Here is a 25,195-nt window from a genome sequence, read left to right as displayed (position 1 = left end):
ATCTACTCATCCCAGCTCTTCTCAACGGTCTCACGTACACGCTTGATGTACTCCTTGCGGTTGTCTTTGTAAAGGTTCGAGGCTTCCACGTTTGCCGGTGATGATGTATTCGGGTCATTGAGCAGACTACATTCGAAGACAAAGCGTTAGAACATACGTTTGATTTGCGGCAAAGGCAACTAAAACTTACCTCTGAATACTGGTGAGAATCGCCGCCACGTCGTACGTTGGACTCCAGCGGTTTTGTAAGATATCGAGACAGAGCTCTCCTGTGCCATAAACGTTCGGGTGGAACATCTGACTGATGAATTTGACGCCTGGGGGCTTGTTTGGATATTGTTCTTCGAAGTGCATGACAAGCCGGAATGTGCCGTCCTCGAACGGAGTATCAGCGGGGCCGATGATAACGGCGTTCCTAGCAATGACAGGGTTAGAGACCACTGTATATGGTTAAAGCCGTCGGAGCTTACCAGGTCATCACATTATCGGCGACCGGTGAGGCTGAGACGCCTGCTGGAGGATCGGTTTGCATGCGCTGGCAAAGCAGAAGCGGATTAGCCGGGTAAACTTAAACCACATGGTAATAGAATAGACAGTGTCCACGATGGTATGGCAATTTCAAAAGCCTAAAAATTGAAATCTTGGGCGTCATATCAGGTACTTACCTTGAAGTCACGCATAAGACGACGGCGTGCGGAGGTCGACATAGTGGTGGCGGGGTGTCAGGAAGATCCAAGAATGCGGGCGATATTGCGAGGACGGAACTTTCGGGCAACAGCAACTGACTTTGCAATGCCAGCAGCAAGTCGCAGTCAAGGTAGAAGAGGTTCACCACAATGGGGAAACGGGAAGAATGGGAAGAGGATAGAGAGAAGAGCACGAGGGTTGGTATGAGAGCACGGGAGGGGACTGCTTTTTGGGCCGATATCTCAAGCGCTCATCTCAGAGGCGCTAAAATGTCCGGCCCCATCGCTGCTAGCCTGCCGCAAGGTTCTCGGCACAGGCGGCACAAATTTCTTAATGGAGAGACCATGGAGAAACTACCCGGATATAGAGGCTACGTCATGTGATTATGCATTCCACTAACTCAAAACAGTGACAACAATATCGCAGATGCTATCGCAATTACAGCATCATTCCAGTCGTCTGTCACCTTGGAGGGAGTATAGGTGGTGTACTGCTGTTTGACTCTGACATTCGGCACAGACCCGAGCTGAGGGCCGACTATCTTGTATACTAAAAATGCTCGATCCGCTTGAGCTCCAAGTATTTCCGTCTTCGTATAACTGCGTTTCCTGGTCAGAGGACGGAGAAATTGCAGTTGCTGCTAATGAATATGTTCATATTCTTGTGAGTCGTAACGTATCTATTAGACAGCGCAGCCACTTAAGCTGACACTTGCAGACGCCAAAAGTGTCCTCGAAAAACAAAGCAAATGGCACTCCTCCCCATTTCTCCAGTGCAGATTGGCATAGAACCCGCTTCCGTGCCAATGTCTTCACTACAAATGAGTGGCCAGTTATGTTTCCGCAGCCACGAGACAACTTCTCAGTAGGTGCGGAGCAATCTCTGAGCACCGTTGTCGGCGTTGCTTGGTCACCACCGGGACTTGCCAAGTACAGGCGCAGCGTACTAGCAGTCCTGACGTCCAACATGGTCCTATCGCTTTATGCGCTTTCGGGCACTTCGGAAAGATGGTTGCGAATTGCAATAGTCAACCAGGCGTTAGAAATTTTCTTTCGCGAGAGCATTGAGAATAACACTCTAACAACACGGTTCCAAAGCTTCTTCCGCAGGGACGCAGAAGACAAGAGTCCAAGAACACGCAAAACCAATATACGTGCATTTTCGTGGACACCTCCTCTCAAAGTTCCAGCCAAAAACCAGTTATATTCTGGCCCTGAAAGCCGATGGGGTGTTCCTCTAGTCACGGTTGCGAACGATGACAATGATTTGGTCTTTTTACAGGTTCAACAGCCTGAATCCCAGCAAGGCTCCTCAGGGTCACTGGATGTGGAGGCGGTATCTAGCATTCACTTACCAGCCTCTCCAAGTTACGGCCAAGTCCTTCAACCCGGCTCGATTTTATCTTCCGCTCTCCAAACTCAAGTTCGGATGTCCTCCTTGACCAGTGGGCCGTGGATTTACGAGCCGGGAGGAAGTGGGCAAGACGCAATATCTGCAACTGTCAATGTGGCCGCTCTACAGGGAATGAAGCTTCGCGTCGCCAAGTTTACAGTTGGTGTCGAACTGCGGGCCCATGATTCAGATGGCGGGTTGCGCTACAGCTTAACGTTCGATGTCGTAGAAAATAATGCAATGCCTCTTGCGCGTTTGGAAGAGTTCCAGTGTACTGGTCCGATGCATTGGGCGCATAAGGTAGGGCACTTCATCCAGGTACCCACGACTCTCTGCCCTTCTTTTTTAACATACATCATAGATGGACTCCGGAAGTATTACCATGACAGTTGGCGCCAGGACTGGCGTAGCGTTGCTAGGCCTACCGGAGGATGTATACAGAGGGCAAAAATCAGAGACCAGCGATTCTCATGTTCTCTACTACCCATTGCTCGACGATTCTACTACCGGTACCACGCTTCTGCACCAGGAGAGAATAAGCGGTAAGTCCCCAGCCAGTCGTTGAATCGAGAGGCCCACTGATGCTTATAAGGAATGACGGTTGCTATTGACCCTGAATCCGAGACGCCGGTGTTACATTTTGGCTCGGTTGGGGGCTATGCAGCGGTCAAGGCTTTAACTGACAGGGAAGCGCCGTCTCGGGCACCGTGGAATGGCCAGGTAGAAGACATCAGGGAACGATTCGATATTGACCGGGATCTTGGCGGTCTAGCGATTGCAAGGGTCTGGGGTCTTGCGTCAATACACGGGCTGGTTGCAGCTGTTGTGACACTGCATCCGGGTGATATGGTTGAGTATCGCACTAACGCAGAAGAACGACTAACAGTCCTATTCTCCACTGCGAGTGGACAGCCATTAGATCTCGAATCCGTGCCTTTCCTTCATGAAAGCCCGACTGGCTCGACTGATTTCCTCCGGGAACGCAGGGATATCGTCCTACAGTACATTCTTGGGGACCACGCTGGCACCAAGAATGCGCTATCCCCAAAGGTCCTCTATGCAGCAGCTTGCTGTGCAATTGTGCAGTCACAAAAGTCTGGGTTAGTTTCGAGCGCCCAGAGGGTTCTCGAGAGACTGGCAGCCACTAGCGACGTGGATATGACAGCTGAAATTGCGAAATGTTCGGCGCCCGGTAGTACCATTGAGCCAAGATCTACAGACATATTAAATGCACCTGGCGGAGATATCTTTGAGAGATGTGAAATTTGCGATGCTGGGATTGTCTGGGACTCGGCCCGGGAGGCACAATGTGCTACAGGCCATGTTTTCGGTAGGTCGCTGCGGGCATCTATAGACGGAGTCACCCTCACTAACGACACAACCAGTCCGGTGCAGCCTGACTTTCCTGGCAATCCAAGAGCCTGGAATTTCAAAGTTCTGCTCCAAGTGTGAAAACGAATATCTAGACGAGGACCTGGTTGGTCTTTCCGGGGGAAAAGACATCCAGCAGACCTGCATGCGCTTGTCCGATGTCTTTGATACTTGCGTATATTGCGAAGGGAAATTTCGTTCTTAATGCTTCGGCTTTTCTTGGCCAGGAAACCTCATGCTTGACTCTCGTTCCATATTTGAGCCATTCTGCGGTTATAATCTTTCAACATTAGGAAGCCCAAATAGCTTCCCAGCTACCGGATTCCACTCATCGTCCCAGCGGTAAGAACTTGCCTCTCGCGCACCAGAACGGAGCCTCTTTAGCTCATTCGGATTTCCAAGGAGATCAATCAGCTGTTCTGCAAGTTCGTCGGATCCCCCAAAACCTCTTCCGTTGACACCCTCGGTAACCAATTCAGGCCAGGCCTTGAATTTGCTCCAACCAACCACCGGTAAACCAGACCCAAACATATCAACTACTTTCATTGGCAGATCCACTCCGCTGCTACTGGTATGCAGGCTTACCCCCAGCGAGGCGGATGCCAACAGTCGCGCGTAGTCGCTTGTACTCAGCCATGCAGTACAGATATTGACTTTGTTGAGTCTTCCATTTTTGTGTAGGTTAGATACCCGTTCCATATACATCTCACGTTGGGGGCCTTTCCCGGTGATAATGGCAAGGATCGAGGGCAGCTGTGGGCTAGATGTACTGGACACTTCAGAGTAACGACACAGCGCGTCAAGGAGAAGCGAAAAGTCTTCATCCGGTGTCCATGATGTTGAACTGACGACGACTTTGGCCTTTCCCTCTTTTATAAGGCTGTGTACGGATGCTGTTTCGGGTAAAGATAGGAGGAACTCTTGACGCTCTCGTTCGTCTAAGATAGGCTTAAAATGACTTGTCGGCCGATCATGCAATGGCAGAATTGGCGCCCGAAGACCAAATTCTTTCTTCAAGACTGATGCCATGGCTTTGGTAACACAGAAATGAGCAGTGGCGGACTTGCAAAACGCGATCTCGTACCACCTGGACACCCTGACCAATGGGTGGTTGTCACCAAGTTTTAAGGCCAGAATGGTATACCCGAAGTTATGCCAGTCAATGACCAGTCTAGTCTGTCGAAGATAACAGGTGAGGGACGCAACCGCTAAAGTCGGAATAGAGGGTGGGTTCTGCAACATGATCGGTTAGGCGATGCGGGAGAAGAACCGCGGGCCGTGAATGACCAACCTGAACCAGAAGCCATTTGACAGGTTTTGTACGGTATGCTAGGATCCACCATACAGATACGACCTGGAAAGCCACCTTCAAGGGTGCAAGTATCAGGAAAAGAAGCTTGTTGCTTGTTTGTAAATAGGGAGGATGAGGAGGAATAGGGACCACGGAGATACGGGGATGAGCCGAAATGTCAGGATGAACTTCCGATTCTACAATATCATGCGTTAGAATTGGCTCTGACAAGACGTGAAATGGCATCAATTACCGCAGTATCCAATGATGTCCACCTGGCCGCCATTACGAGCAATGCTCAACGCATGGTATTGCATGCGGGGACTGCGGCCGATATCACCAAGCACAAGGACCTGTGCGGTAGTCTTCGGTCCAGTAGAGGCGTCGCCATTCCCATGACGCTTTGACTCGTATTGAGATGGGAGCGACAGTATAAACAAGGTCACGGCGGTGGAAAAATAGAATGCGACTTCAATCACGAGTTCGATCATGGCGAGTGGAAGCCGCAACTTATCGGAGCTGGAAAGCGAGGCTTTGTGGCATCGTATAGTAGGAAGAGAATCGGCGATCGGCACTTTGTGGGCATTCAAGCATTGAGTAAACCCTCAACTGAACAGCAGTTCGAAATTCGGAGGAATCGGCCTGGAAGAGTCCGGTGTACGTGGTCTGAGGAGTGAGGACTGACAATGGCCTCGATTGAAGGACACCTGAATTTCCAGGCAGTGATACGATAACACGCGCGACGATCACGTGTGGGCTCGTTATCGCCGAATGGAATCGTGGAGAGCGGCTGCAGCAGTTGTTCCTTTTCATCACTTCTGCGCAAAGCAAATTTCGCCTGATCGCTCATTGTCTTAGACCTGTCGCTCCTTCCCGCGCTATGCCGCTCTCTTTTGCGCAATTGCTCGGCAGGTTGTTGTTTCTAGCCTCCTAAAGCTCGATCGCTTCCCGTTTCTTGGCCGCTCCGCTCCTCGAACTACCTTAGCATCTGTCCTCCTCGCCTCCTATCGTCAATTCTCCGCGAAGCCGGTGTCAAACGTCTGCGCCAGGCCGTATACAATGCTGGCGGGGAACACCATGTCCTCTGCGGAACCAGTTCCCTCTCTTCCGCATGGACATGGTCTTGGCCACTCTCGAGGTCGCGGCCACACCCGCCGCTCGACGCCGCTCTCCCAGTCGATCTCCTATGCTCTACCCGCAGCCCAGCAGCAGTCAGTTACGGATGTAAATGGCTTGAATGGTCATGCCGAGAACTCAAAGCAAGGATCACACCACCATTCGCATTCTCATGCTTCCAACCACCACGACTATTCAGAGTTGCCGCCCGTCACCCGCGCCCACGACAGCCTCGTGATACAAACGGAGACTACCCCAAACCAATTGTGAGTGTTCCATTAATACTATTCTGCAGAGTTCTGACAACCTTCAGCAATGAGATAGTTGCAGGGCTTGTACTTGCGTCACCGTGGATCGCTTTATCATGGTTCTACGAACACTATGCGCAGTGGACCCGACCAGAACCCACCTCAACTTCATCCATTGGAAATCTCGATCGCGTTATCTCACGGACGTTAGGGTTAACCGCTGCCACGCTGGTATTGTATGGGGGATGGGCTTTGGCCCGTCTGAACCTGAGGGGTGAGAGTGAATCCGCGCTAAAGAAGCTCAGACTAAACTCTTCGACGGGGAACGCAGCATTCAGGCAAATATTCTCGATTGCGTTGCCGGTTTATGCAACTCTGGAAGTGGGCGGGTTTCTTGTCGTGTGCTCTTTGGCAATCGCTGTGGGCTCCGGACTACCAACAGCTGTTCGCGACCATACTGCACCTACCAATGATAAAGGGAGACAAAGTTTCAAGAAGCTGACTGCCATTCTTATCCCTACTGTCGTGGTGCTCAGCTTCTTCGGCATGAACGCATCATGGAATGACGCACCATTTTTTGGATACATGGCCTTACTTGCCTCCGTTTTTATTATTCGGCCTCCGTTCCCATCAGCGCCTAACCCAACCCCAGGAAAAGACAGTGGTCTTGGGATTTCTATCCCTGGAGGTCTTAATGGGTCAGCACAGAAGCTCTCTCAGCCAGCCCAATCATCTCTTGACCCAGCTATGGCTGTTCTATCCGGCCTTGTCTTGGGAAGTTTGACCATTCTCAGTACAAGAAGTTTGTCTTTCGGTGCTTCTGATATCGTGTACTTATCAGCAGTTGCGGGTACCATGGCCACATGCATAACGTTTCTAGACCTTACTCGTGTATATTCCCCTAGCAAAACCGGCGTTGCAGTCGCCACGGGAGGCGCCGCCTTACTTTGTTCACCACCTGCTCAGGATGACGTTTATATTGTTTATATTATCCGAGCTCTGCTAGCCACTGCGTCTTTTTTTGCCGCGAGGTTTGACGACAAACGTTCGAGGTCTAACGACCATACTCACCACCACCACCACCACCACCACCACTCAGCTTCGGACTCTTCGCCGGCAACGAAGCTTATCCTCTATTATAGCGAACCCTATCCACTATTGTACAGCATCCTCAAGGAACGGGATTCTCGCCGCATCTTTTACTTCATGACGTATATTCACCCCGCGCTTTTGATATACTTCCCAGCATAACTGACTGACCTGCAGGCTAAACTTTGGCTTCATGCTGATCCAGCTATCCTACGGTTTCGCAACTGGCTCCCTTGGGTTACTTAGCGACAGCATACATATGTTCTTCGATTGCCTCGCGCTTGTTGTTGGCCTATGTGCCGCTGTTATGAGCAAATGGCCTTCGAGCACTAGGTTCCCTTATGGCTATGGTAAGGTAGATACGCTTTCGGGATTCGCGAACGGAATTTTTCTCATGTAAGAATGATCAGACAGTTTTATTTTGATCGGATTACTGAACCCGTACAGGATTATCAGCGTCGAGATTATATACGAGGCGGTGGAAAGGCTGTCCTCAGGCAGCCAGATGCATCGTCTTGGAGAGCTCCTGGCAGTCAGTGTAGCCGGTCTTCTCGTCAACCTCGTTGGGATAATGGCTTTCGACCACGGCCACGCGCATGGCCATGACCATGGACACGATCATTCTCACGGAAATGAGAACATGCACGGGATTTTCCTCCATATTCTAGCGGATACCCTCGGATCTGTTGCGGTTGTGATCTCGACTATCTTAGTTCATTACTCCGGCTGGTCAGGCTATGATCCTCTTGCATCTTGTATGATTGCGATTTTGATTTTTGCCTCGGCTGTCCCATTGGTCAGTAGCACAGCCAAGAGCTTATTGCTCACTCTGCCGGCTGATGTGGAATACAATGTTCGTGACACCCTGTCTGGCGTCAGTACCCTAAGAGGCGTTATCAGCTACACCGTCCCCAAATTTTGGCTGGATGACTCGGAGGCAAAATCCTCGGGCCATGATCACGGCCACGATCATAGTCACGGTCATGGTCACACCCATGATAATAGCCATAGCCATAGCCATAGTCATCACCATGACCACGATCACCATCATGACCACCACCATGGTCACTCTCATGCCCACACTCACAGTCACGGCCGCGATCACGACCACGACCACGCCGAAGAAAAACGCAATTCCCCAGTCCTCGGCGTGATTCATATCATAGCGTCCCGCTCAGCAGACCTAGAGGATGTCAAGCAACGTGCGGTTGAATTCCTACAAGAAAAGGGAATGGATATCCTTGTGCAGGTAGAACGTGAAGGCGAGGGTCGCTGCTGGTGCGGCGGAGGAGTCAACGGAAACGCTGGAGGCAATCTCAAGGCTTCCTGATCCTACAACTCTCTTCGTCGTATGCCCGATTTAACGGCCACTGTTATGCCTTCTTGAGTGACTACGGTTAGATGTCATTGTAGTTAGCTTTTACGTGTTCCGCTACTGTAACTTTTTTACGATACATAGAATCAAACTTTTGGTTACAGCTTCTTTTTGCCAGTAGTAGCATTTTTTCAAAAGAACTTACTCCTTCGGAAATATATTGGGGAAGAAAAAAGCCGGAGGGCACATGGTCAAGTTGAAGGTTCGTGCTACCTTGTTTCCTAATTAGATAGCCGCGTCACCACTCCCGACAAGCACCATCTATGTACGGGTTGTTTGGAAATACATTTAGTAGAAGTAGAGATCATGGAGGAACAAATAGTATTATGACAGGTTTTGACCGCGGGATGGGGAGGTTTGTGTGAATATATATACATTTACTGCAGCAGCTGAAGCACAAAGATCCAGACTTATCATTCCCTTAGTATTATTATCAGGAGCCTCTGTCATATTTACATATGAAAATCAAGTCTACTCTACTTGAATTGAATATTCCCCGAAAGGTGGCTGGACGAAGCAACGTTTTGTCCTCTGGAGTTGGACTCTGGCCCATACAAATGGGAAGAACGACCACTAAAAGTAGAGCGACGCCCTTGAAGGAAAGGCGCTTATCGCCGGTGTATAAGACACAGACAAGCCTGCATAACGAGGGAAACCAATAATATGATCTAGATGGAACGTAATATAGAAATATAGACCTAGGCTAGCTGTGCATGCGACCAAACGGGGTATCAAGTAGACCAACTTCATGAGCTGGATAAATGAGACCGGTCGTACAATAGGACTGAACCTCGGCGGCACATGCGTCGCTTGTGAAGCGTATATACAGGGAGTCGTTTGTTTATTGCCGTCACTCGCCAGAGATCATTCTCGATATTGGTGGCTCACTTGATTCCACATACAAATGGCTCTTCCGATGGCTTCGCAAGAGGATGAGGTCAGGAAGAAAGGCTACGCAACCATTTTTGATGACCACACTGTGTTCCTAACTGGGAGCACAGGGTCCTTGGGAGGATGTCTGTTATTTAAGCTGACGTTGCAGCTGCCGACACGGAAGATCTTTGTTCTTGTGCGGAAGTCATCAGAGCTGGCAGTGAAGAAATGGAGGAAGAACATGCCTGCCCAGACACAGGCTTTGCTTGCCTCTGGGAAAGTTCATTTTGTTATCGGTGACATAACGAAGCCAGATCTCGGGATGGATATCCCAAACCTCAAGCAATTGCGAGACGAGGTAACCCTTGTTATTCATACGGCAGCCAAAATCTCTCTCGACTCCAATATTATGGATGCCCTCGATAACAACTGCTTCCCAGCTTTAGAGCTGGCGCGGCTTGCTTCATCGTTCAAGAGGCTCAAACTCTTCGTTCAGTTGTCTACAGCGTATGCCAATAGTTTCCTTCCAGATGGGTATGTTGGAGAACGTCTATACCCGCACTCTGACATAGACTGCGATGATGAGATCGCATCCATACAATCCGCGGGCCAGTCCGCTCATACATCTCGGTTCTCAGCCACTTATACTTATTCGAAACACCTCATGGAACGCTTGATGTTGAAACATTATCCAACCCTTCCTCTCCTATTCGTCCGCCCGACCATTTTCGCGCCCGCTCTCCGTCATCCGTATCCACTATATGGTCCTGATGGTTCGCATCCTCTTAACAACTTCGCCGACCTTTTCCTTTCAGACCGGGGAGGAAAGCAGACGTGGCATGCGGCTGAAGGATACGAGAGTGGTGCGAATATTTTGGACGAGATCCCCGTCGACTTTGTTGCCAACGCTTGCCTACTACACGCCGCAGCAAAGACGCGTGGAATTGTACATGTTGGATCGCAGTTGTACGTGCAGCGAACGTTTGATGATTTCTTGTATATCGTGCGAGATCATGTTCCAGGGGAAATCCGAGAGCAGCTGCCACAGGTCACCTTTGTGCAAGACAGAAGTATACCGCAAGTCTTCCTTGCAGAGTTGGTGAAAGTTGCAAGCCGAAACTGGATATTTGACTGCGGAAGATCGTTCTGGCTGAAGCAAATGGGTGGTCCTTTGAGTTTGGCAGCGTGTGAATATGACGCGGATCGCTTGAATACCGCGCGGATCGAAGATATTTTCAAGAAAAACATGAGAAAGATGGCCAAGCTTTAGTAGCCATCAAACGTACAAGTATATATGGCTTCAAGCACTGTGGGTTAAGTGCTGGGCTTTGGTGGTCTTCAGTCTATTTAGGCACATAATTAGTACTACATTTAAATGAATCACATTTACCCATACACATACCGGAGGAAGCTGAAAACCGAGGTTGACATACCTTTGCGGCGAGGAGCATGTATTCCAATAAAATCGTGCAAAGCAGCGTATTCGTGAGGATAGAGTGCATCCTGGTCTGCTGTCGTACTGGCACGTTCAATGTGGCGTCTTCATGCCGTTACCATTGGAATGGACCGAAGGACCCTGAAGACCAATTCGTTGCTTCGGCCACAATATTATGTCTTCCCAATCCGGTCGGCAAGGTTGTAGTTGAGCCAATAACTCCAGTACGAGGGATGATCCTGAATTGTGGGCCCACCATAGTCTACCATGAAGTTCATGAAGGAGGACGCCCCAGTACATAAGAATGAGCAAAGCAAGCGGGTCACGACACCTCAACGCGGAAATAAATTCTTTATCCGCAGCAGCAAGCCAGGCAAGTATGGACGCAATATCCCTGGAGTTGGCATACCTTGTGAAACATTGAGTGAGGATTCTCACGGCTTCTCGGAACATCTCACGTTGGTCTGCATTAGCTATGCCATCCGTCAAATAGGACAGGTTCTTCAATGCTGCGCCAGTCTCAAGATCTAGGCCTGTATCAGACCGATCCCAGAAATCGCCTCCCCCTGTAAAGGGCTTCATCTTCAGCCATCCACGACAAATTTTGAGGATCTTGCTTACGCCCTGAAGCAGTTCAGTGGCAAGAACTATCTTCTCGCACGCACCGTTGCTCTCATCTTTCTCCGTCGTCAGTTGCGGAAGGGCTATGCTAATGATCGTAGTCACGATTGAGTGAGCGAAGACTGCATCGCAATTATCCGGGCTTATTTTGTCTATGGCGTGGCGGAAGGGAGTAAGCGTCTGGTTATGGTATTCGAGAGCTGTATTGATATAGGTTGGTGCCGCTGAGGGATCCATTGATGACGCCATATGTAAAGAGGCACTTGCTAATATGCCTTTCATCAAGAAGTCATGATTGAGCGCCTTTTGTGGGACCGCAATTTGCCAGGTGTAAAAGTCGGCTGAAGAGTTACAGAAGCTTTGAAACGTTTCGGTAGAAAACTTGTGCATCAACTCTAAATTGCGCAACTCCGCGGCGTTTGAGCAATCGCCGGGCGAGGCACTGGGAGCTTGCCGATATGTATCGGCGACAAATGCAGTGGTATTATAGCCATATCCAGGGGGCGGGCTTATGGATGTACTAATAGAGAGATTGCGGGATACCGGTGGATTCGCGTAGGAGCATTCAAGATCTCTGGACGCGCAATTGGAACATGGCGGTCCTTTTTCATCACACTAGAATTGTTAGATAATGGGAGCAAAGGCTATGCCATATGGTAACGGGTTGCTTAGAGGAGAAAAAGGAGATCCCATCCTACCTTGACGCGCCGCTTCTTGCACTGGCCGCAACCATTGCGGGATTTTGTATGGGATCTCCGGGGAGGCATATCGGAAAATACATGAGCCGTATTCGGATCCCACGAAGCACCCGACGAATAATATAACCACAGTTCCCGGCAGCCAGCTGATTGATGCAAGAATGCTTTTGGAGGCTTGAGGCTGACGAGTGACGAGACAACCACCGAAAGTCCACGTGGGTCCACGTGCTTATCTCTTATCTGCACATGACCTGAATCTCCCGTCCGAACTCTGGAACAGACCGTGAATCCAGACCCACCATCCTCTGCAGATGAAAGTTGCGGTCGATGATGTTTATTTTTAATCCTGTCTGATACCCGAGAGCAATATTGCATGATCCTGGTTGGAAGTAAATATTACGGGAAATGAACTATGCATGACCGAGCTAACGGGCCCTAGCCATATCCGAATGCCGACCGACAACTCAATCTCAGCATTAACCGCCATGATCCACGGAATCTTGTTCGACCATTTTCGGATAAAATAATGCCGGGGAAAGCCGCCGTTAACAAAGCCGAGTGCCGATAGGATGCTGCCTGCGCGACATGTTTCTCTTTGAAGAACCGATGAAAGATGGAAAGGTCGACGAATTAGATACGAACCCGGAGTCCAAGGAGCCAAGCATGAGGTGAACATGCAACATGGTCAAGAGATGGCTTACTGCGTGTGCAAACTGCTAAGCGAACGCTCAAAGCGTCCAGCAGGAAGCATGGCCAAGAATCTGATCAGTCCTCCCGTTTCCCGTTGGCCCGCTGGGCTTTTAGGGGCCGGGGATAAGAATCTGATATTGGATAGGTGGGGCATTTGCGAGAGCGAAAACGAGAACGAGAGCGAACACGACGAATGTGGCCAATCATGTATATCAGTCGGAAGATGTTGTATGCATTCTAACCGATGCGGATCCACCAAAGGATGGCAGCGCCTCAATCGCGAAATCCCGACGAACGGGGGCCCCGTTCCAGGGATCTCTCCTTCATTTAATAACTACCAGGCTGACCTGAATAACTCATTGTTGGCCTGAAATCCGCAAACTCTCGAGCCCCAGACATCAAAATATTCTTGCTGTTATTTTGATGCTGACGTCAACGTTTTAATTTGTCTCTCGTTATTTCTCTTGCGCTCTTTCCTCTCCTTATTTAAACCAGTCGACTATATTTTTCCATCGTACTGTATCGACAGATCGGTTGCTCCCCATGGCCAACAACGGCACAGTAATCCCTCGGCCCACCTACGACACTTGTTTTGAACCTGGTCCTTTCTGTCCTGTTGAGGCGACTACATACGGATATTATCCTAACTTCGGCGGAAATGTCTTCTTCGCGGTCTGGTTCGGCCTTTTCGGGGTACTTCAACTTGGAATTGGTGTTTACTACCGATCATGGACGATGATGGTTGCCCTGGCTGTTGGCGGGCTTATGGAACTAGCAGGCTACATTGGGCGGGTACTGATGAGCAATAACCCTTGGAACTCAGACGCATTCAAACTCCAGATCGTCTGTCTTGTGCTCGCCCCGACCTTCGTCGCCGCCGGCATTTACCTTACACTGAAACACATCATCCTCGCGCTCGGCCCCGAACATTCGCGCCTGAAACCCAGGCTGTTCACCTGGATTTTCATCAGTTGCGACGTCGGATCGCTTATCCTGCAGGCAGCGGGTGGAGGTGTCGCCGCGGCTGCAGGGAACGACCAGGACCTCCTTAAGGTTGGCGACGACATCATTATCGCTGGTATCGCGTTCCAGGTCGCCACGATGAGCGCATGCGGACTGCTCGCCGCCGAGTTCTTCTGGCGGATTAAGCGCAGCGGCACTGGAGCTTTCAGCGAGAAGACCGTCGGCCGGAGAAGCATCCACCTTATCCTCTTCGCGGAGATTTTCGCCTACACCACCGTGTTGATTCGGTGTATCTATCGTATCCCCGAAATGGCCGGCGGCTGGGGTAACCCGCTGATGCAAAAGGAAAATGAGTTCTTAGTGCTCGACGGAATGTAAGTTTGTCCCAAGCAGAGGTTCCACGGTTGGTCAAAGGAAACGCTAATTCGTCGTGCAGGATGATTGCTATCGCTGTCTTCTTGCTTACTGTTTTCCATCCGGGCTTCTTCCTTCCCACGCTGAGGAAGGGGGTGAAGGCTCAGCCATGAGTGCTTATCATGACAAAACAATTAGAAGTACATTCCGTATACATATTTATGTTAGACTTGCATATAAGCATACCGTTTCTGCGGGATATGCACTCCGCGACCATGGGCTTCGCGCGTGTTTCGACCTCCAAGACCCATGCATATTGCACCAATCCAGCAGCCCACATTAAATTAATTTGCTGATAGGCGATCCAAAATTGAATAAAATTTTCATTGATCATTAACCCAAAACTCGATGCTAAATATATACCTAGGCAAGCTGTGCTAAGGTGATATGCAGCGCAAAGCGGAAAACAAATAAAAACCGTTCCACCATGACATGATGCCCAAAAGGACCAATCAAGGACGTAAAATAATTCCAAAAGAGGCCAAAACAACACGGTAGGTAAAGGACCGGGTTGATTTGAATCGTCTATACTGAAAGTAGTCCAGGAACGGTGAAGCAGAAACAAGTAGATAAGTTAAGTAAATAGAAAGGGACATCCACTCGAAGAACGCCCAACACCTGTGCGTTGTATGACCCCGGAAAAGGAGATCGAGATGTCGTATACACTGAAGAAACAAAAGAGAAAAGGTGGGCGTATTAAGGACCATTAACCCGTAGAAAGATTATTCCTCCCCAAGGCTCTCGCGGACGCACTTGCGGACGCGCTTTTTGAACTCCTTGGGGTCGTCTCTCCACAAACGGGCGGCCTCGACGTTGGCAGCACTCTCGTCGTTCGGGCTAGAGAGCATTGAAATGACGGAGAGGAGGATAGTCTCGGGCGTTTGGACTGGGGACCAGCGCTCCGCCGCAGATTCGTAGCCGTATTTATCTTCCTCCGGAGGGTGGAGGATTGAGATGCAGACTTCGCCATTGGGGTAGACTAGGAGGTGTATCGTAAGTATTTATTACATTTTATAGATCGGATCCTAGCGTATATAGGAGGAAGACGCACTGTTAGGGTGAAAGAGAGGTGGCTCGAACTTCATTCTTGGTGGCATGTGAGGGTACTCAGAGGGGAAGGAAAGTCTAGCACGAAAAAACCCGCCTTATGAAAAGAAAATAGTTAGTAAATGTCCAGATTGATCTATAGGCTTGTAGAGACCAGGGCACTATGCGGAGGTACATGAGAGACTGGAGAACTCACCGCCATAGAGCTTGACGTCGTCAGAGATCATTAGCATAACCTCCCACTCAAAAACATTGTTATCCACGAGGCCGCAACTAATTCCTGGCAGATCTTTATCCGTTTGCATGTATTGGAGCTGGCGAGACAGCATGCGGCCAGCTGGTGTGGTGGCCATGGCGGGGGGCGGGGTGTTGTAGGACGGACGGAAGAGACAAAGAGTAATGACGAGAGGGAGAAGAAGAAAGTTGATGTCGAGCGAGAAGCAGGGCGATAGGTAGCGATAAAGAGCAAGGACGGCGCGAGAATGGAGAGAGAAAGCCCGGAATAGCCTCCAGCAGACGACGAGAGGGCCACGGAGAGGCTGTCAGTTGATGGTGAAATAATCACAGAGCGAGGCGGTGTGCTGCACCAGACACTCTGGTTGGCGGAGGGGCAGCGGGGTTCTCGCAGTCTCCCCTCATCGGGACGCAGCACAGTCAGCACTGAGCCGAGCGCTGCCCTTGTCTGCCCTGGTCCCGCACAGGGTCCCCCGGCCATGGCCCTGCTCTCCGGACAAGGGGCTAAATCTGACACGGCCTTTGATCTTCTACAAACTGATCCCTCGCTAAGAAAAATGACATGCTATTGAGTCATATGTCCAACTGAGATTCTCATTCTTGTTATATGAAACATTAACCAATTAATGCACGTAGATACTTTACCCATGTACACTGGGTAAAGGTATGGTGATCGCAGTCAACCCCCCAAAACCGACATCCAACACTGTCATGCTAACGGCACAAATTCGGGCACAGATTTGTTCGTAGTCTAGGACTTGTCGCTACCCTCCTTTCGGATGTGAACAACAGACTGGGCAATGATCAAGACCGAGAATAGGACTATAGCGGCGACCTGCATAAGCCAGGCTTTCACAGTAGCCTTGATATAACGCTTCCAGCCATCACGGTCAAAGGTGTTCCATGCGTCGGCGATGCTCAATACTCCACCACCGGTGATGGCCGGAGCGAGTTTTCCCCCGAAGCTGCGGTCAAAGGGAACGATAGACTCATCCGCTTCGGGCAGCGTTGAGGCAGCCACACGAACGAAAATAACCTCGGCGGGAACCGAGAAGAGGAATCCAACCAAGGCAGCGATAGTGTATGTTATAAAGTCTGACTCGCGAACACCCTTGCTGAAGTCAACGGGCGCGTTGTCGTGGGTTCCGGCGATTAGGTTGCCGACGAAGATAATAGTAGCGGCAACAGTAGAACCGCCAAGATACATCAGAGCGAACGCAGGGAAAATTTTGGGCAGAGTCCGGAAGCTTGGAATACGCCTGTAAAAGGGCTTGGAAGACGGCTCAGAGATCACGATATGCACCCACGCGACTTGGATATTGGCCACCAGAACAGCGGTGATAAGCTTAACAACAAGTAGCGAAACGATCGAATTCTGCGCCCAGCTGGAAGGGATCATTGCGATGAAGCTGCCAAGCATGGCCATGCTGAGCCCACGGAAAATAGCGAGACGGCCACCGCGAGCCCGAAGATGGCGGACGGTTGTGCGCAGCTTGCTGGTGATGGGCTTAGGGGCGGGGGCTTCGACCCCCATATCCTGGACGGCCGGGTCTCCAGGCTGCTTGTTGAGAGGGTCGTCACTGACGCGGAGAAGCAAGTCCGAGTTGGAGTCCTCGACGATAGCGAGAGTCGGAACTAGTGTACCATAGGTGTAACTGATCTGTACGATGACTTATCAGCCAACCAGCCGGGCTGGTTTAAGTGATAGGGCAGGAGGTCACAACTTACAACTAAGATGGCCAAAGTAAATCCTACAACCGACAGGATAAAGAGCAAAAAGGACCAGGGGGAGTCTGGCAGCGAGGGCTCGATGACGCCGCTCTGAACGAAGACCTCGTCGGCCCGACGCACCAGATGTGAGATCGCCATGATGAAGAATTAGCAGCTGATTCTACCCTCAACAGTGATGAGATGGGATCTGATGAGAAAGCACAAAGGAGAGACAGCAGTTGGATGGAAAGGAAGAAACAAGAGGCACAAGCAATGTTCTTAAATGGAAATCCGTGGGGGCGAGTTCTGGGAAATGGCCAGTGCGGCTGTGAATCCAGGCAGAAGCGGAGGCTGAGCAGCCTAAGCTATCCCCAGCCCAGGTAGCGCGGCGCTCCGCCAGCCAATCGCAGTGGGCCGGAGTGTTGGTGTTTCAAGAGGCTGCTTACGCCGCTGCACATTGGCTTGCCCACGGGCCCTTTGATGGTCTCACGCGAGGTCATATTTGTTATTCAAGAGCCCAGAAGCAAAGGATGAACAAGCATATTTGAAGACTTCAAGGTCCAGTTTTGTCTCTGATCATGTTTCGAAGAGTTGGTTCCTGGCGGGACAGCAACCAGAACGGAACCAACGCAATGACCCAGCCCGAATCGGGATAGGCGCCTTGGCACCGTTTCAGACAACAAAGAGAGCACAACCTAATTCATTGGGTCTGCTGTCTGCTCTCTCAAACAGCCTTACAGGGTGTAGTACCAGTTATCCATCCCTTCAATCTGCCCGTCCGTCTCTCGCGCCTTTCTGTTTTTCTTCCAGAAATAGATGTCCATTATTGCCGTCATCAGGACGCTGACCATCGTTACTCCAAATGTCACCCAGATCCCCGTCGTGTAGTACGGACTCTCATCCGACTTGAAAGTCACACTCGCAATGATCCCACCAACCCCTCCGCCAATCAAGCAAGTCGCGGATGCCACACCACGCTTCGAGTGTGAGGTGATGTTGTTTGCCTGGTACGCAAGTACCCCGGGGATGCAGAACTGCAGGAACCCCACGCCTGATGATGTTTGGTTAGTAGGAAACCGGAGCAACGTTGGCTACGCCAGCTTACCCAGAAAAACCCCAAAATATCTCGCCGCGTCTGATTTGGCATATGCTGTTACCAACATACCAGCCGCTGTAAGCAATTGATGTACAGCAATCACCGGGCCTCGGATCTGATATCGATCCGTCAGCCAGCCGGAGCAGTAGGTGACGGCTGCCGCAAGGATATACGGCGGAGCACTCAGAAGCTGGCTCTCGTTCCCTGTGAATCCCATTCCGGTCAGGATAATTGTCTTGAAGTAGCTGTACGCATATCCAGGGAGCGTTGACGCCATGAGGTTGAACGCCCAAAAATAGAGCTTCCAGTCTTTGAGATGATGCAAAATCTTTGCCGCGGTCAATGGATCCTCTTCTGCATCTCCACGGTCGTGGTTGATCCGGTCGATGATAAATTGCTTCTCTTCGGGCGACAAGAAGCCGTCCGCTTTCGTTGGAAAATCAATGATGATGAACCGTCCAATAGCACACACTCCGACCGTGATGGCGCCCTCGATAATAAAGATCCCTACATGCTCGCGAGTTAGTCGTGGGTCTCAATCGTGGAAAGCAGCGCCGCATACATCTCCACCCATTGAGACCATGAGTCCCCTTTAACAGGGTCAATGCATAAGCAAAAATGGCCGCGAAGGCGTTCAAGACCACCGACATCAACCAGAATGTCGCCAGTCTCTTGCCAACTTCAAAACGTTTGTACCAGCAGGTAATCAAGTAGGTGCACCCTGATATTGTTAGTCCAATCACCACAAATGTGCTTCCGTTGGCGTTCTCTACCTGGCATAAATCCAGCTTCCATGGTCCCTATCACCAAATGCATTAGCACCTAAGAAGCCGCCAGTGTGGGAAGTCCTACCAAGGAGAGCTCGACAAACTGTCATTGTTTTCCAATTATACGTGAACCCCATTCCGATAAGTATCGCCCCGAAGCTTACGCCGAGAAAAGCAAGCCAATTAGCCGCACCGGCTTTGGGGAGAATGAGATTCTAGGGTATCCGGATGAGCTTAGTCTTTCGTGGTAGGGAATACGGCAGACCGACACTAGGAATTTCGAATACACTATGATATGCCTGGTCAGAACGCGGTTTTTTTATGGCATTGATCAATAGGATCTTACATATATGCCACAAAAAACACCATCACCATAATGGTATACCTTGCGCCAATATCAAGCCCAAGGTCTTCCTCCATGCCTGCCACATAGGCAAGACCGAGGTTGGTACGATCGATCAGGGATATTGAGTACATTATCCCTAGGATGGGTAGAAGGCGGAAGTCAACTCGTCGCCTACAAATCAATGAGATGTCAGTGTGACTTTCGCCGGAGAGGTCGAAGAGAATCGCACATTACTTTCTTCTGATGCGCCTCATCAATGCCAAATACAGGACGCTCATCGTTCTTCCCATCTTCCAGACGAATTGACTCCAGGTGCTGCACAGGCGAGGGTTTTTCCTCCATGCTGCGGTCGGATGTTTCTGTCATCTTGTGAATTGTGAATCAGGTATCAGGGGACACGGAACACACATACAACAGAAGGCACCAAAAAAGCGGGACTCCAAGACCTTATAGCCACGTCTCATGCATATATCCTTTGACCGAAGAAGCCTTCTTCATTCGATTATTTTACTTGTCATTTAATTGAGTTTAACCGAGTTTAACCTAGGACATAAACTCGTCGTGTCCATGGTATCACCAGACAGCCGCAATATCCAGTCATTACTGCCAGTCATACAGAAGAACCTCGAGAAATGGCCACCTTACCCCGCATATTGAGTTGATGCCAAGGGCCTAGAGTTGCGGAGAGCGTCTTGAGTCTTGACACATCTCAACGGTTTCCCCAAAAGGAGTACCCCGGAATCTCAAAGGCGATACCACTCCACGAGCTTCAGCCGTCCTCTTTGACAAGTAGACCCTTTCACAATGGCCTCTAATATGGACGCAGGATAGTTATTTCTCTCATACAATTATGTTTCCTCCATGAACTATGGTCGCCTCAACGCGCGTCATAGCTTAGCGGATGGCATGATGTTCTCATATATCCTGAATGTATCTGCTCGCGCCTTCTTGGCACAGCGCGGGGAATGCATTAAAGACTTGGCATCGTGTCATTCCACCATTCAACACAGTAGAAAGGGACGCTTATCTCTGCTCATTACCGGGTTGACTGCCGTGTTCGGAACTGCTGTCCCTTGGCAGGACTTTAACGGGGACAATCACCTACCCACGTGGGTGAGGTCGATGGCCATTGCTCAGAGCATGTCAAGGCTTATACCTTGCGTTTCCAGAAAGATCGGTTAATATTGCTAGGGTCTTAATACCATCGACACATTAGTATGTTCTTGCGGTTGTCTTGTTTCCCCTGGGGTTGATTTTGCCCAGGAATATATACTGCGTCGCACTAGCATGCAGTAACACCTTGTGGCCAGGTGTTGCAACCAAGTCAAGAGCCACGATTTATTATTAGATGCTCTTAATTAGCCTCTACTGATCCAAACCCGGCATTGTGTGGTTTTATTTTAACCGCTTTATCCCTCTCGGGTTCCTGTCACTTCTATTCTCGCTATCCTACACAAGGCCTGGGGAGTACCTGCCCGGTCCAGTCAGAGCTTCAGGTCTCGAGCAAGACTTTCATTCGACGAAATAAAGTACAGATTGTGAATTAACTATATTCTCATGATACATTTCGCAGCCAGCACACAGCCAACCCTAACAGCTCAGCCCAGCATACATCAGTGCCTTTCTTTTTTAATTCGGCCCGTCAGTGTAGGAATTCGAATACTCCACGGGCTCATCATATTCGTTTGGCTCCAATCTCTTCAAAAAGCCACCGTCAATCAACCCCAGCACGTTCATGGGCGCAACAAACTGCGTCCCCATGCCAGGCTGCTCAAACCACGGCGCAATCGGGCCCAGCCCAACCACAAACTCCTTTGTCACCTGGTAAACATGATAATTAAACGGATATTCCCCGTCATACGTAATCAAGTTATTCGGCGGCAACGAGCGCTCAATATACGGCGCCCCCAAGGGTGCCAGGAACGTGCCGTACTCAGACCCGAAGCGGTCCAGCTTCTGGCCCACGGGGAGGGAGACGTTGCCTATGATGGTGACGTTCTCGTTGTCGACGACAAAGCCGTTGGAGGGCGGGTATATGTATGTCCCATCGGGTTCTGCGGATGTGGCCCATTTTTCGAGGAATTCGGCAGGGCAGAGCGAGCCGAAGCGCGAGTATGTCCGCAGTTCGGTCCGGAGTGGAAATTTGGTTGGGTATTTGACTGGCCCCAGCCGGGAGTCGCCGCAGACATAGGTGTTGTTTGTGGATGTGATGCCCTTGCAGGGGTCTGGGAAGCAGTGTCGAGGGAATAGGGACTGGTTGCGAGGGTGAGTTAGTCAGTCGGGCAGAACGGACTGAGGGGGTGCCGGTGATATAGTGGGTATGGTGTTACCTCGAGCTGATCCTGCGCAAAGACAGCTGGTGTTACGGCGCTTAAAGCCAGCAGGACTTTGTTGAAATGCATGGTTGGTGGTGGGACTCCCGGGTAGGTTATGTATGACCAGAGAGTAGAAGACCGATCCAACTCTCGACAGGGGAAAGGCCTCAAAGCGAACAGATCCCTTTTATAATCATGGCCAGCGCATTTTGCAGTTTGGGCGTGGCGCGTTTGTTTTCCTTCGCTCGATTCAGTCGACTACCATTGGTAGATAGTAGGTAGTCCATGCTTTGTGCATCATGCAGGGGATCGTTCGATCTCTTGGCGCGCGACGATGAATGTAGCCGCGAGATTCCCATTGAGAGATTAGGGGTATCCTCCCTGCTCGTTCAATTTCCAGGAGTTCCTTTGGCCGTGCGAGGGTATGCTCACGAGACAGCCGCCTTGCTGCATGGGGAGAACGGATAAATCGAGGTCAATGCCGAATCGATGTTGAATGCGGACGAAAAGGAGCACCCGCAGCCAGAACCGGGACTAGCCTTTCATGGCTCTGATTGTCATGAACATTATTGAACAGGGTATATCACGGATCCACAGTCACCACGCTAACTGAAAAGAAACGAACACGTCGACGATGCAAACCAAACCACGCCAATCCTCTCCTTCAAGAGCTGCAGAGTCGAGGCTCTCTGCACGCCGGACTTGGCGCCTTGTTATTGGACAGGCCAGCCAAACTATTCGAAAAGAGCGACCATCGACTCTCGAGCAAGACATTCCTCAGCTTAGGGGCCAGACCGCCAGACCAGTCTCGCTCTCATGGCTGGAGACTTAATTATGAACGAGTGCTTGGCCTCATTGCTGTGCGGGCTGTGCACATGTGCTTGAGCCCTCATGATCACATTGAGAATGCACACCCAAAAAGCATCTTTCCCAGTTAAGGGCGGTCACAGTTGTACGCGAGACCCGTCATTTGGCCTTCTTGGCTTCTTGACATTCAGAGCCCAGCATGCGGTTCCCGATGTCCACGGGGCTAACTGGAAGCATTTTGAGCCAAGCTTTCCTTCAACCATTAGTAGGCTCGCGGAGATGATCCAGCTGGAAACCCATTGCTAGTCCTGAGTAGATCGTATCGTATCCAGCTTGACTTAACAGATCAATGGTCGAAAACGCCATTTGGGGTTCCAAGTAGTTTTGTCTCTGGGCTGTCTACTTAACCGACACGCTTTCCTTTGTTTGATAGACACGCAACTTATAGAACCTTGGATTTGCTTTAGTTATTTATTCAACAAATTTATAAACATATCGGCGCTTTTCTTCTCTCGCTGTAATGCTACACCGAAAATGTACCCGTTCATAGAACGGAAATTTCCGAATTAGTCGATGTCATTTAAGTTAACGCTGTGCAGGTTGATTGAAATGTCAGTGTTGTCAACAATGATTACCCCGTAGAAGTTAGAACAAGTAATCGGTAATCTGCTTACTTTGCTGCAGATGCAGGCAGCTTATGTTCTCCGCGCATTGCTTATGTCTCCGCATAAGGTATATCCTACCACAGTAATCTGGAACCACGCCAACTACGGAGTTTGTAGGGCTACCGAGTGCAGGTTATTTGGACGCAGTGTACAGCACGCCGCAGTATTGCCACGGATAATGAACCGGCGACTGGGCATAAGCATTGTGCATTCGTGCACCCGCTCCACTACTGGCAGTTTATTCACAAGCCCAACCAATGAGATCGAGCCGTACAACCGGGACTCGGCAAGTGGCGGGTTGGGCCCGAATTACCGCCGAGTTCCGGCCAAAACGGGAAGGAACGATGAGGACGGACAGTTAGGGCAAAATGACGACAGTCGCGCCTTCCCCTTCGGATATGCAGATTTGTAAGCGCGATTGCCTCGGGACCCCGCTTGCATCACTGTCTGTATCTACCCAGATTCCCATCGTACTCACGTAGCTATCACTGTCAGCATGGCCAACATGAAGGAAGCCCTGGTGCACAAAGGACCCTCCGTCCAGATCGTGGACACACCCATCCCTAGCCCTCGCCCGGACGAGGTTTTGATCAAGGTTGTCGTCAGTGGAACCAACCCGAAAGACTGGTAGGTATTCTTAGTGGCCGTTAGCAACTTAGTGCTGATCGACCGGTGTCAGGAAACTCCCAGAATGGTTGGATAGAGCGGGAAACCAGGGCGATGACATTGCCGGTATCGTCGAGGCAGTTGGCGACAAGGTGTTCGAATTCAAGCCAGGCGACCGCGTTGCTGCCTTCCATGAGATGGTGACGCCTGGTGGCAGCTATGCCGAGTACGCTATTGCCTGGCAGCATACTACCATTCACCTCCCAAAGAATGTTTCCTTCGAGGGTAGGTTCAGCTAAACCCGGTACAAGAACTATAGCTAATGACGAGATCAGAAGCAGCAACAATTCCGCTAGCGGCATTGACTTCTGTCGCTGTGCTGTACCATCATCTTGCACTTCCAGCACCATGGAGCCCGGCAACTTCATCGATTCCATTGGTGGTCTACGGCGGAGCATCAGCAATCGGGGCCTATGCTATCCAACTTGCCCAAAAGAGCAACATCCATCCTATCATTGCCGTCGCTGGACGCGGCGCATCTTTCGTTGAAAGTCTTATCGATCGATCCAAGGGCGATACCATTGTGGATTACCGCAAGGGCGACGAAGCTGTAGTCTCCGGGATTAAAGATGCCTTGAAGGGCGCCAAGCTGCTGCACACTTATGACTGTGTCAGCGAGGGCTCAAGCTACATCAACTTAGGAAAGGTTGTCTCGCCCGGAGGCAAGATTGTCACCGTCCTTCCTGGGAAGGACTACCCGGGAGTTCCGGATAGCGTTGAGGTGATCAAGAACTCCGTTGGCTGCGTCCATCAAGACCAAAAGGATTTGGGGTACGTCTACTTTCGATACCTTGCCAAGGGGTTGCTCGACGGCTGGTTTAAACCGCATCCGCACAAGGTCGTTCCTGGTGGACTTAGTGGTTTAGAGAAGGCCTTGACAAACCTGAAGGAGGGCAAAGCCAGTGCTACCAAGTATGTTGTGCGCGTTGGGGAAACCAGTGGAGTCAGTTCGTGATAGTAGTTAGAAAGATTCGACAGCCTCAGGAGCACTTTAATCAGATTACTGCAAGACATGAATCATTAACCGTGGTACGTATGAGTTGGGTGTATGGTAGCAGGTATGTCATTTACTCTTTGGGTTGCTCGTAAGTCGTAAGCAGTGGAGGCTCGGGTTCGGATGGACTCACGCAAGATAAGCATTTAAGTCTCCGAGTGTCTCAGGCCCAGACTGCTTACCCTTAAGTCCACTCAGGACTCAGGTACGGCCGTACGGTACGTCGCGATATCCACCATCTGCCGATGATCCAAGGAAAAAATATGCTGCTTACGGGGCCCACCA

At 50.5% G+C, this 25,195-nt stretch overlaps 13 protein-coding genes across 13 annotated transcripts; 5 read left to right on the top strand and 8 right to left on the bottom strand.

The window, feature by feature from the left end:
- Positions 1-2: 2 nt before the first annotated feature.
- Positions 3-707, bottom strand: ubc2 (E2 ubiquitin-conjugating protein RAD6; the record flags this gene model as incomplete). The annotated part of the gene is made up of 4 exons (XM_040850003.1): positions 3-126; positions 191-415; positions 471-535; positions 666-707. The coding sequence occupies 4 exons, from the start codon at positions 705-707 to the stop codon at positions 3-5; spliced, it is 456 nt and encodes a 151-aa protein (XP_040698049.1).
- A 535-nt stretch (positions 708-1,242) lies between these two features.
- Positions 1,243-3,531, top strand: ASPSYDRAFT_161355 (uncharacterized protein; the record flags this gene model as incomplete). The annotated part of the gene is made up of 6 exons (XM_040842984.1): positions 1,243-1,350; positions 1,405-2,379; positions 2,441-2,621; positions 2,672-3,009; positions 3,082-3,337; positions 3,434-3,531. 6 exons carry the CDS (start codon positions 1,243-1,245, stop codon positions 3,529-3,531), a joined length of 1,956 nt encoding a protein of 651 aa, XP_040698048.1.
- Positions 3,532-3,723: 192 nt separating this feature from the next.
- Positions 3,724-5,232, bottom strand: ASPSYDRAFT_94001 (chitobiosyldiphosphodolichol beta-1,4 mannosyltransferase; the record flags this gene model as incomplete). Its single annotated transcript, XM_040852922.1, has 3 exons — positions 3,724-4,683; positions 4,742-4,938; positions 4,995-5,232. The coding sequence occupies 3 exons, from the start codon at positions 5,230-5,232 to the stop codon at positions 3,724-3,726; spliced, it is 1,395 nt and encodes a 464-aa protein (XP_040698047.1).
- A 586-nt stretch (positions 5,233-5,818) lies between these two features.
- Positions 5,819-8,675, top strand: ASPSYDRAFT_81911 (metal cation transporter MSC2; the record flags this gene model as incomplete). Its single annotated transcript, XM_040851117.1, has 4 exons — positions 5,819-6,123; positions 6,171-7,316; positions 7,372-7,590; positions 7,642-8,675. 4 exons carry the CDS (start codon positions 5,819-5,821, stop codon positions 8,522-8,524), a joined length of 2,553 nt encoding a protein of 850 aa, XP_040698046.1. The 3' UTR covers positions 8,525-8,675.
- An 810-nt stretch (positions 8,676-9,485) lies between these two features.
- ASPSYDRAFT_160977 (fatty acyl-CoA reductase) lies at positions 9,486-10,712 on the top strand (the record flags this gene model as incomplete). Its single annotated transcript, XM_040842953.1, has 1 exon — positions 9,486-10,712. One exon carries the CDS (start codon positions 9,486-9,488, stop codon positions 10,710-10,712), a length of 1,227 nt encoding a protein of 408 aa, XP_040698045.1.
- Positions 10,713-10,970: 258 nt separating this feature from the next.
- Positions 10,971-12,265, bottom strand: ASPSYDRAFT_35751 (Zn(II)2Cys6 transcription factor; the record flags this gene model as incomplete). The annotated part of the gene is made up of 2 exons (XM_040845365.1): positions 10,971-12,113; positions 12,197-12,265. The coding sequence occupies 2 exons, from the start codon at positions 12,263-12,265 to the stop codon at positions 10,971-10,973; spliced, it is 1,212 nt and encodes a 403-aa protein (XP_040698044.1).
- Positions 12,266-13,000: 735 nt separating this feature from the next.
- Positions 13,001-14,546, top strand: ASPSYDRAFT_494909 (RTA1 domain-containing protein). The gene is made up of 2 exons (XM_040847842.1): positions 13,001-14,223; positions 14,286-14,546. Exons 1-2 carry the CDS (start codon positions 13,430-13,432, stop codon positions 14,374-14,376), a joined length of 885 nt encoding a protein of 294 aa, XP_040698043.1. The 5' UTR covers positions 13,001-13,429; the 3' UTR covers positions 14,377-14,546.
- A 40-nt stretch (positions 14,547-14,586) lies between these two features.
- On the bottom strand, positions 14,587-15,677 carry ASPSYDRAFT_50274 (putative ubiquitin conjugating enzyme). The gene is made up of 3 exons (XM_040848033.1): positions 15,507-15,677; positions 15,315-15,407; positions 14,587-15,242 (listed from the first exon to the last, which is right to left on the bottom strand). The coding sequence occupies exons 1-3, from the start codon at positions 15,661-15,663 to the stop codon at positions 14,986-14,988; spliced, it is 507 nt and encodes a 168-aa protein (XP_040698042.1). The 5' UTR covers positions 15,664-15,677; the 3' UTR covers positions 14,587-14,985.
- Positions 15,678-16,295: 618 nt separating this feature from the next.
- Positions 16,296-17,413, bottom strand: ASPSYDRAFT_35748 (uncharacterized protein; the record flags this gene model as incomplete). Its single annotated transcript, XM_040845363.1, has 2 exons — positions 16,296-17,204; positions 17,273-17,413. 2 exons carry the CDS (start codon positions 17,411-17,413, stop codon positions 16,296-16,298), a joined length of 1,050 nt encoding a protein of 349 aa, XP_040698041.1.
- A 315-nt stretch (positions 17,414-17,728) lies between these two features.
- ASPSYDRAFT_50273 (uncharacterized protein) lies at positions 17,729-19,083 on the bottom strand. The gene is made up of 3 exons (XM_040848032.1): positions 18,913-19,083; positions 18,360-18,857; positions 17,729-18,305 (listed from the first exon to the last, which is right to left on the bottom strand). Exons 1-3 carry the CDS (start codon positions 18,998-19,000, stop codon positions 17,989-17,991), a joined length of 903 nt encoding a protein of 300 aa, XP_040698040.1. The 5' UTR covers positions 19,001-19,083; the 3' UTR covers positions 17,729-17,988.
- A 390-nt stretch (positions 19,084-19,473) lies between these two features.
- ASPSYDRAFT_50269 (uncharacterized protein) lies at positions 19,474-20,323 on the bottom strand. Its single transcript, XM_040848031.1, has one exon. The coding sequence runs from the start codon at positions 19,827-19,829 to the stop codon at positions 19,653-19,655; it is 177 nt and encodes a 58-aa protein (XP_040698039.1). The 5' UTR covers positions 19,830-20,323; the 3' UTR covers positions 19,474-19,652.
- Positions 20,324-20,878: 555 nt separating this feature from the next.
- On the bottom strand, positions 20,879-21,955 carry ASPSYDRAFT_50268 (TNT domain-containing protein). The gene is made up of 2 exons (XM_040848030.1): positions 21,794-21,955; positions 20,879-21,716 (listed from the first exon to the last, which is right to left on the bottom strand). Exons 1-2 carry the CDS (start codon positions 21,863-21,865, stop codon positions 21,093-21,095), a joined length of 696 nt encoding a protein of 231 aa, XP_040698038.1. The 5' UTR covers positions 21,866-21,955; the 3' UTR covers positions 20,879-21,092.
- A 1,364-nt stretch (positions 21,956-23,319) lies between these two features.
- Positions 23,320-24,983, top strand: ASPSYDRAFT_494799 (zinc-binding alcohol dehydrogenase family protein). The gene is made up of 3 exons (XM_040847840.1): positions 23,320-23,877; positions 23,930-24,141; positions 24,195-24,983. Exons 1-3 carry the CDS (start codon positions 23,747-23,749, stop codon positions 24,869-24,871), a joined length of 1,020 nt encoding a protein of 339 aa, XP_040698037.1. The 5' UTR covers positions 23,320-23,746; the 3' UTR covers positions 24,872-24,983.
- Positions 24,984-25,195: the final 212 nt, after the last annotated feature.

The sequence above is a fragment of the Aspergillus sydowii genome, assembly GCF_001890705.1.
Source record: "Aspergillus sydowii CBS 593.65 unplaced genomic scaffold ASPSYscaffold_14, whole genome shotgun sequence".
Taxonomy (NCBI): Eukaryota; Fungi; Ascomycota; class Eurotiomycetes; order Eurotiales; family Aspergillaceae; genus Aspergillus; species Aspergillus sydowii.
The sequence above is the reverse complement of the archived record's forward strand: the minus strand, read 5'-3'. Positions and strand labels throughout refer to the sequence as shown.

Bases quoted from the DNA above. Each gene is read 5' to 3' on its own strand.
- ASPSYDRAFT_494909 (XM_040847842.1), top strand. From the start codon at position 13,430: ATGGCCAACAACGGCACAGTAATCCCTCGGCCCACCTACGACACTTGT. The intron at 14,224-14,285 runs GTAAGTTTGTCC...TTCGTCGTGCAG, and splicing joins TTCTTAGTGCTCGACGGAAT to GATGATTGCTATCGCTGTCT.
- ASPSYDRAFT_50274 (XM_040848033.1), bottom strand. From the start codon at position 15,663: ATGGCCACCACACCAGCTGGCCGCATGCTGTCTCGCCAGCTCCAATAC. The intron at 15,408-15,506 runs GTGAGTTCTCCA...TCTTTTCATAAG, and splicing joins CGACGTCAAGCTCTATGGCG to GCGGGTTTTTTCGTGCTAGA. The intron at 15,243-15,314 runs GTGCGTCTTCCT...TACACCTCCTAG, and splicing joins ACCTCTCTTTCACCCTAACA to TCTACCCCAATGGCGAAGTC.
- ASPSYDRAFT_50273 (XM_040848032.1), bottom strand. From the start codon at position 19,000: ATGTCGGTGGTCTTGAACGCCTTCGCGGCCATTTTTGCTTATGCATTG. The intron at 18,858-18,912 runs GTATGCGGCGCT...GCGAGCATGTAG, and splicing joins TGGTCTCAATGGGTGGAGAT to GGATCTTTATTATCGAGGGC. The intron at 18,306-18,359 runs GTAAGCTGGCGT...AAACATCATCAG, and splicing joins ATATTTTGGGGTTTTTCTGG to GCGTGGGGTTCCTGCAGTTC.
- ASPSYDRAFT_50269 (XM_040848031.1), bottom strand. From the start codon at position 19,829: ATGACAGAAACATCCGACCGCAGCATGGAGGAAAAACCCTCGCCTGTG.
- ASPSYDRAFT_50268 (XM_040848030.1), bottom strand. From the start codon at position 21,865: ATGCATTTCAACAAAGTCCTGCTGGCTTTAAGCGCCGTAACACCAGCT. The intron at 21,717-21,793 runs GTAACACCATAC...CCTCGCAACCAG, and splicing joins TTGCGCAGGATCAGCTCGAG to TCCCTATTCCCTCGACACTG.
- ASPSYDRAFT_494799 (XM_040847840.1), top strand. From the start codon at position 23,747: ATGGCCAACATGAAGGAAGCCCTGGTGCACAAAGGACCCTCCGTCCAG. The intron at 23,878-23,929 runs GTAGGTATTCTT...GACCGGTGTCAG, and splicing joins GGAACCAACCCGAAAGACTG to GAAACTCCCAGAATGGTTGG. The intron at 24,142-24,194 runs GTAGGTTCAGCT...CGAGATCAGAAG, and splicing joins AAAGAATGTTTCCTTCGAGG to CAGCAACAATTCCGCTAGCG.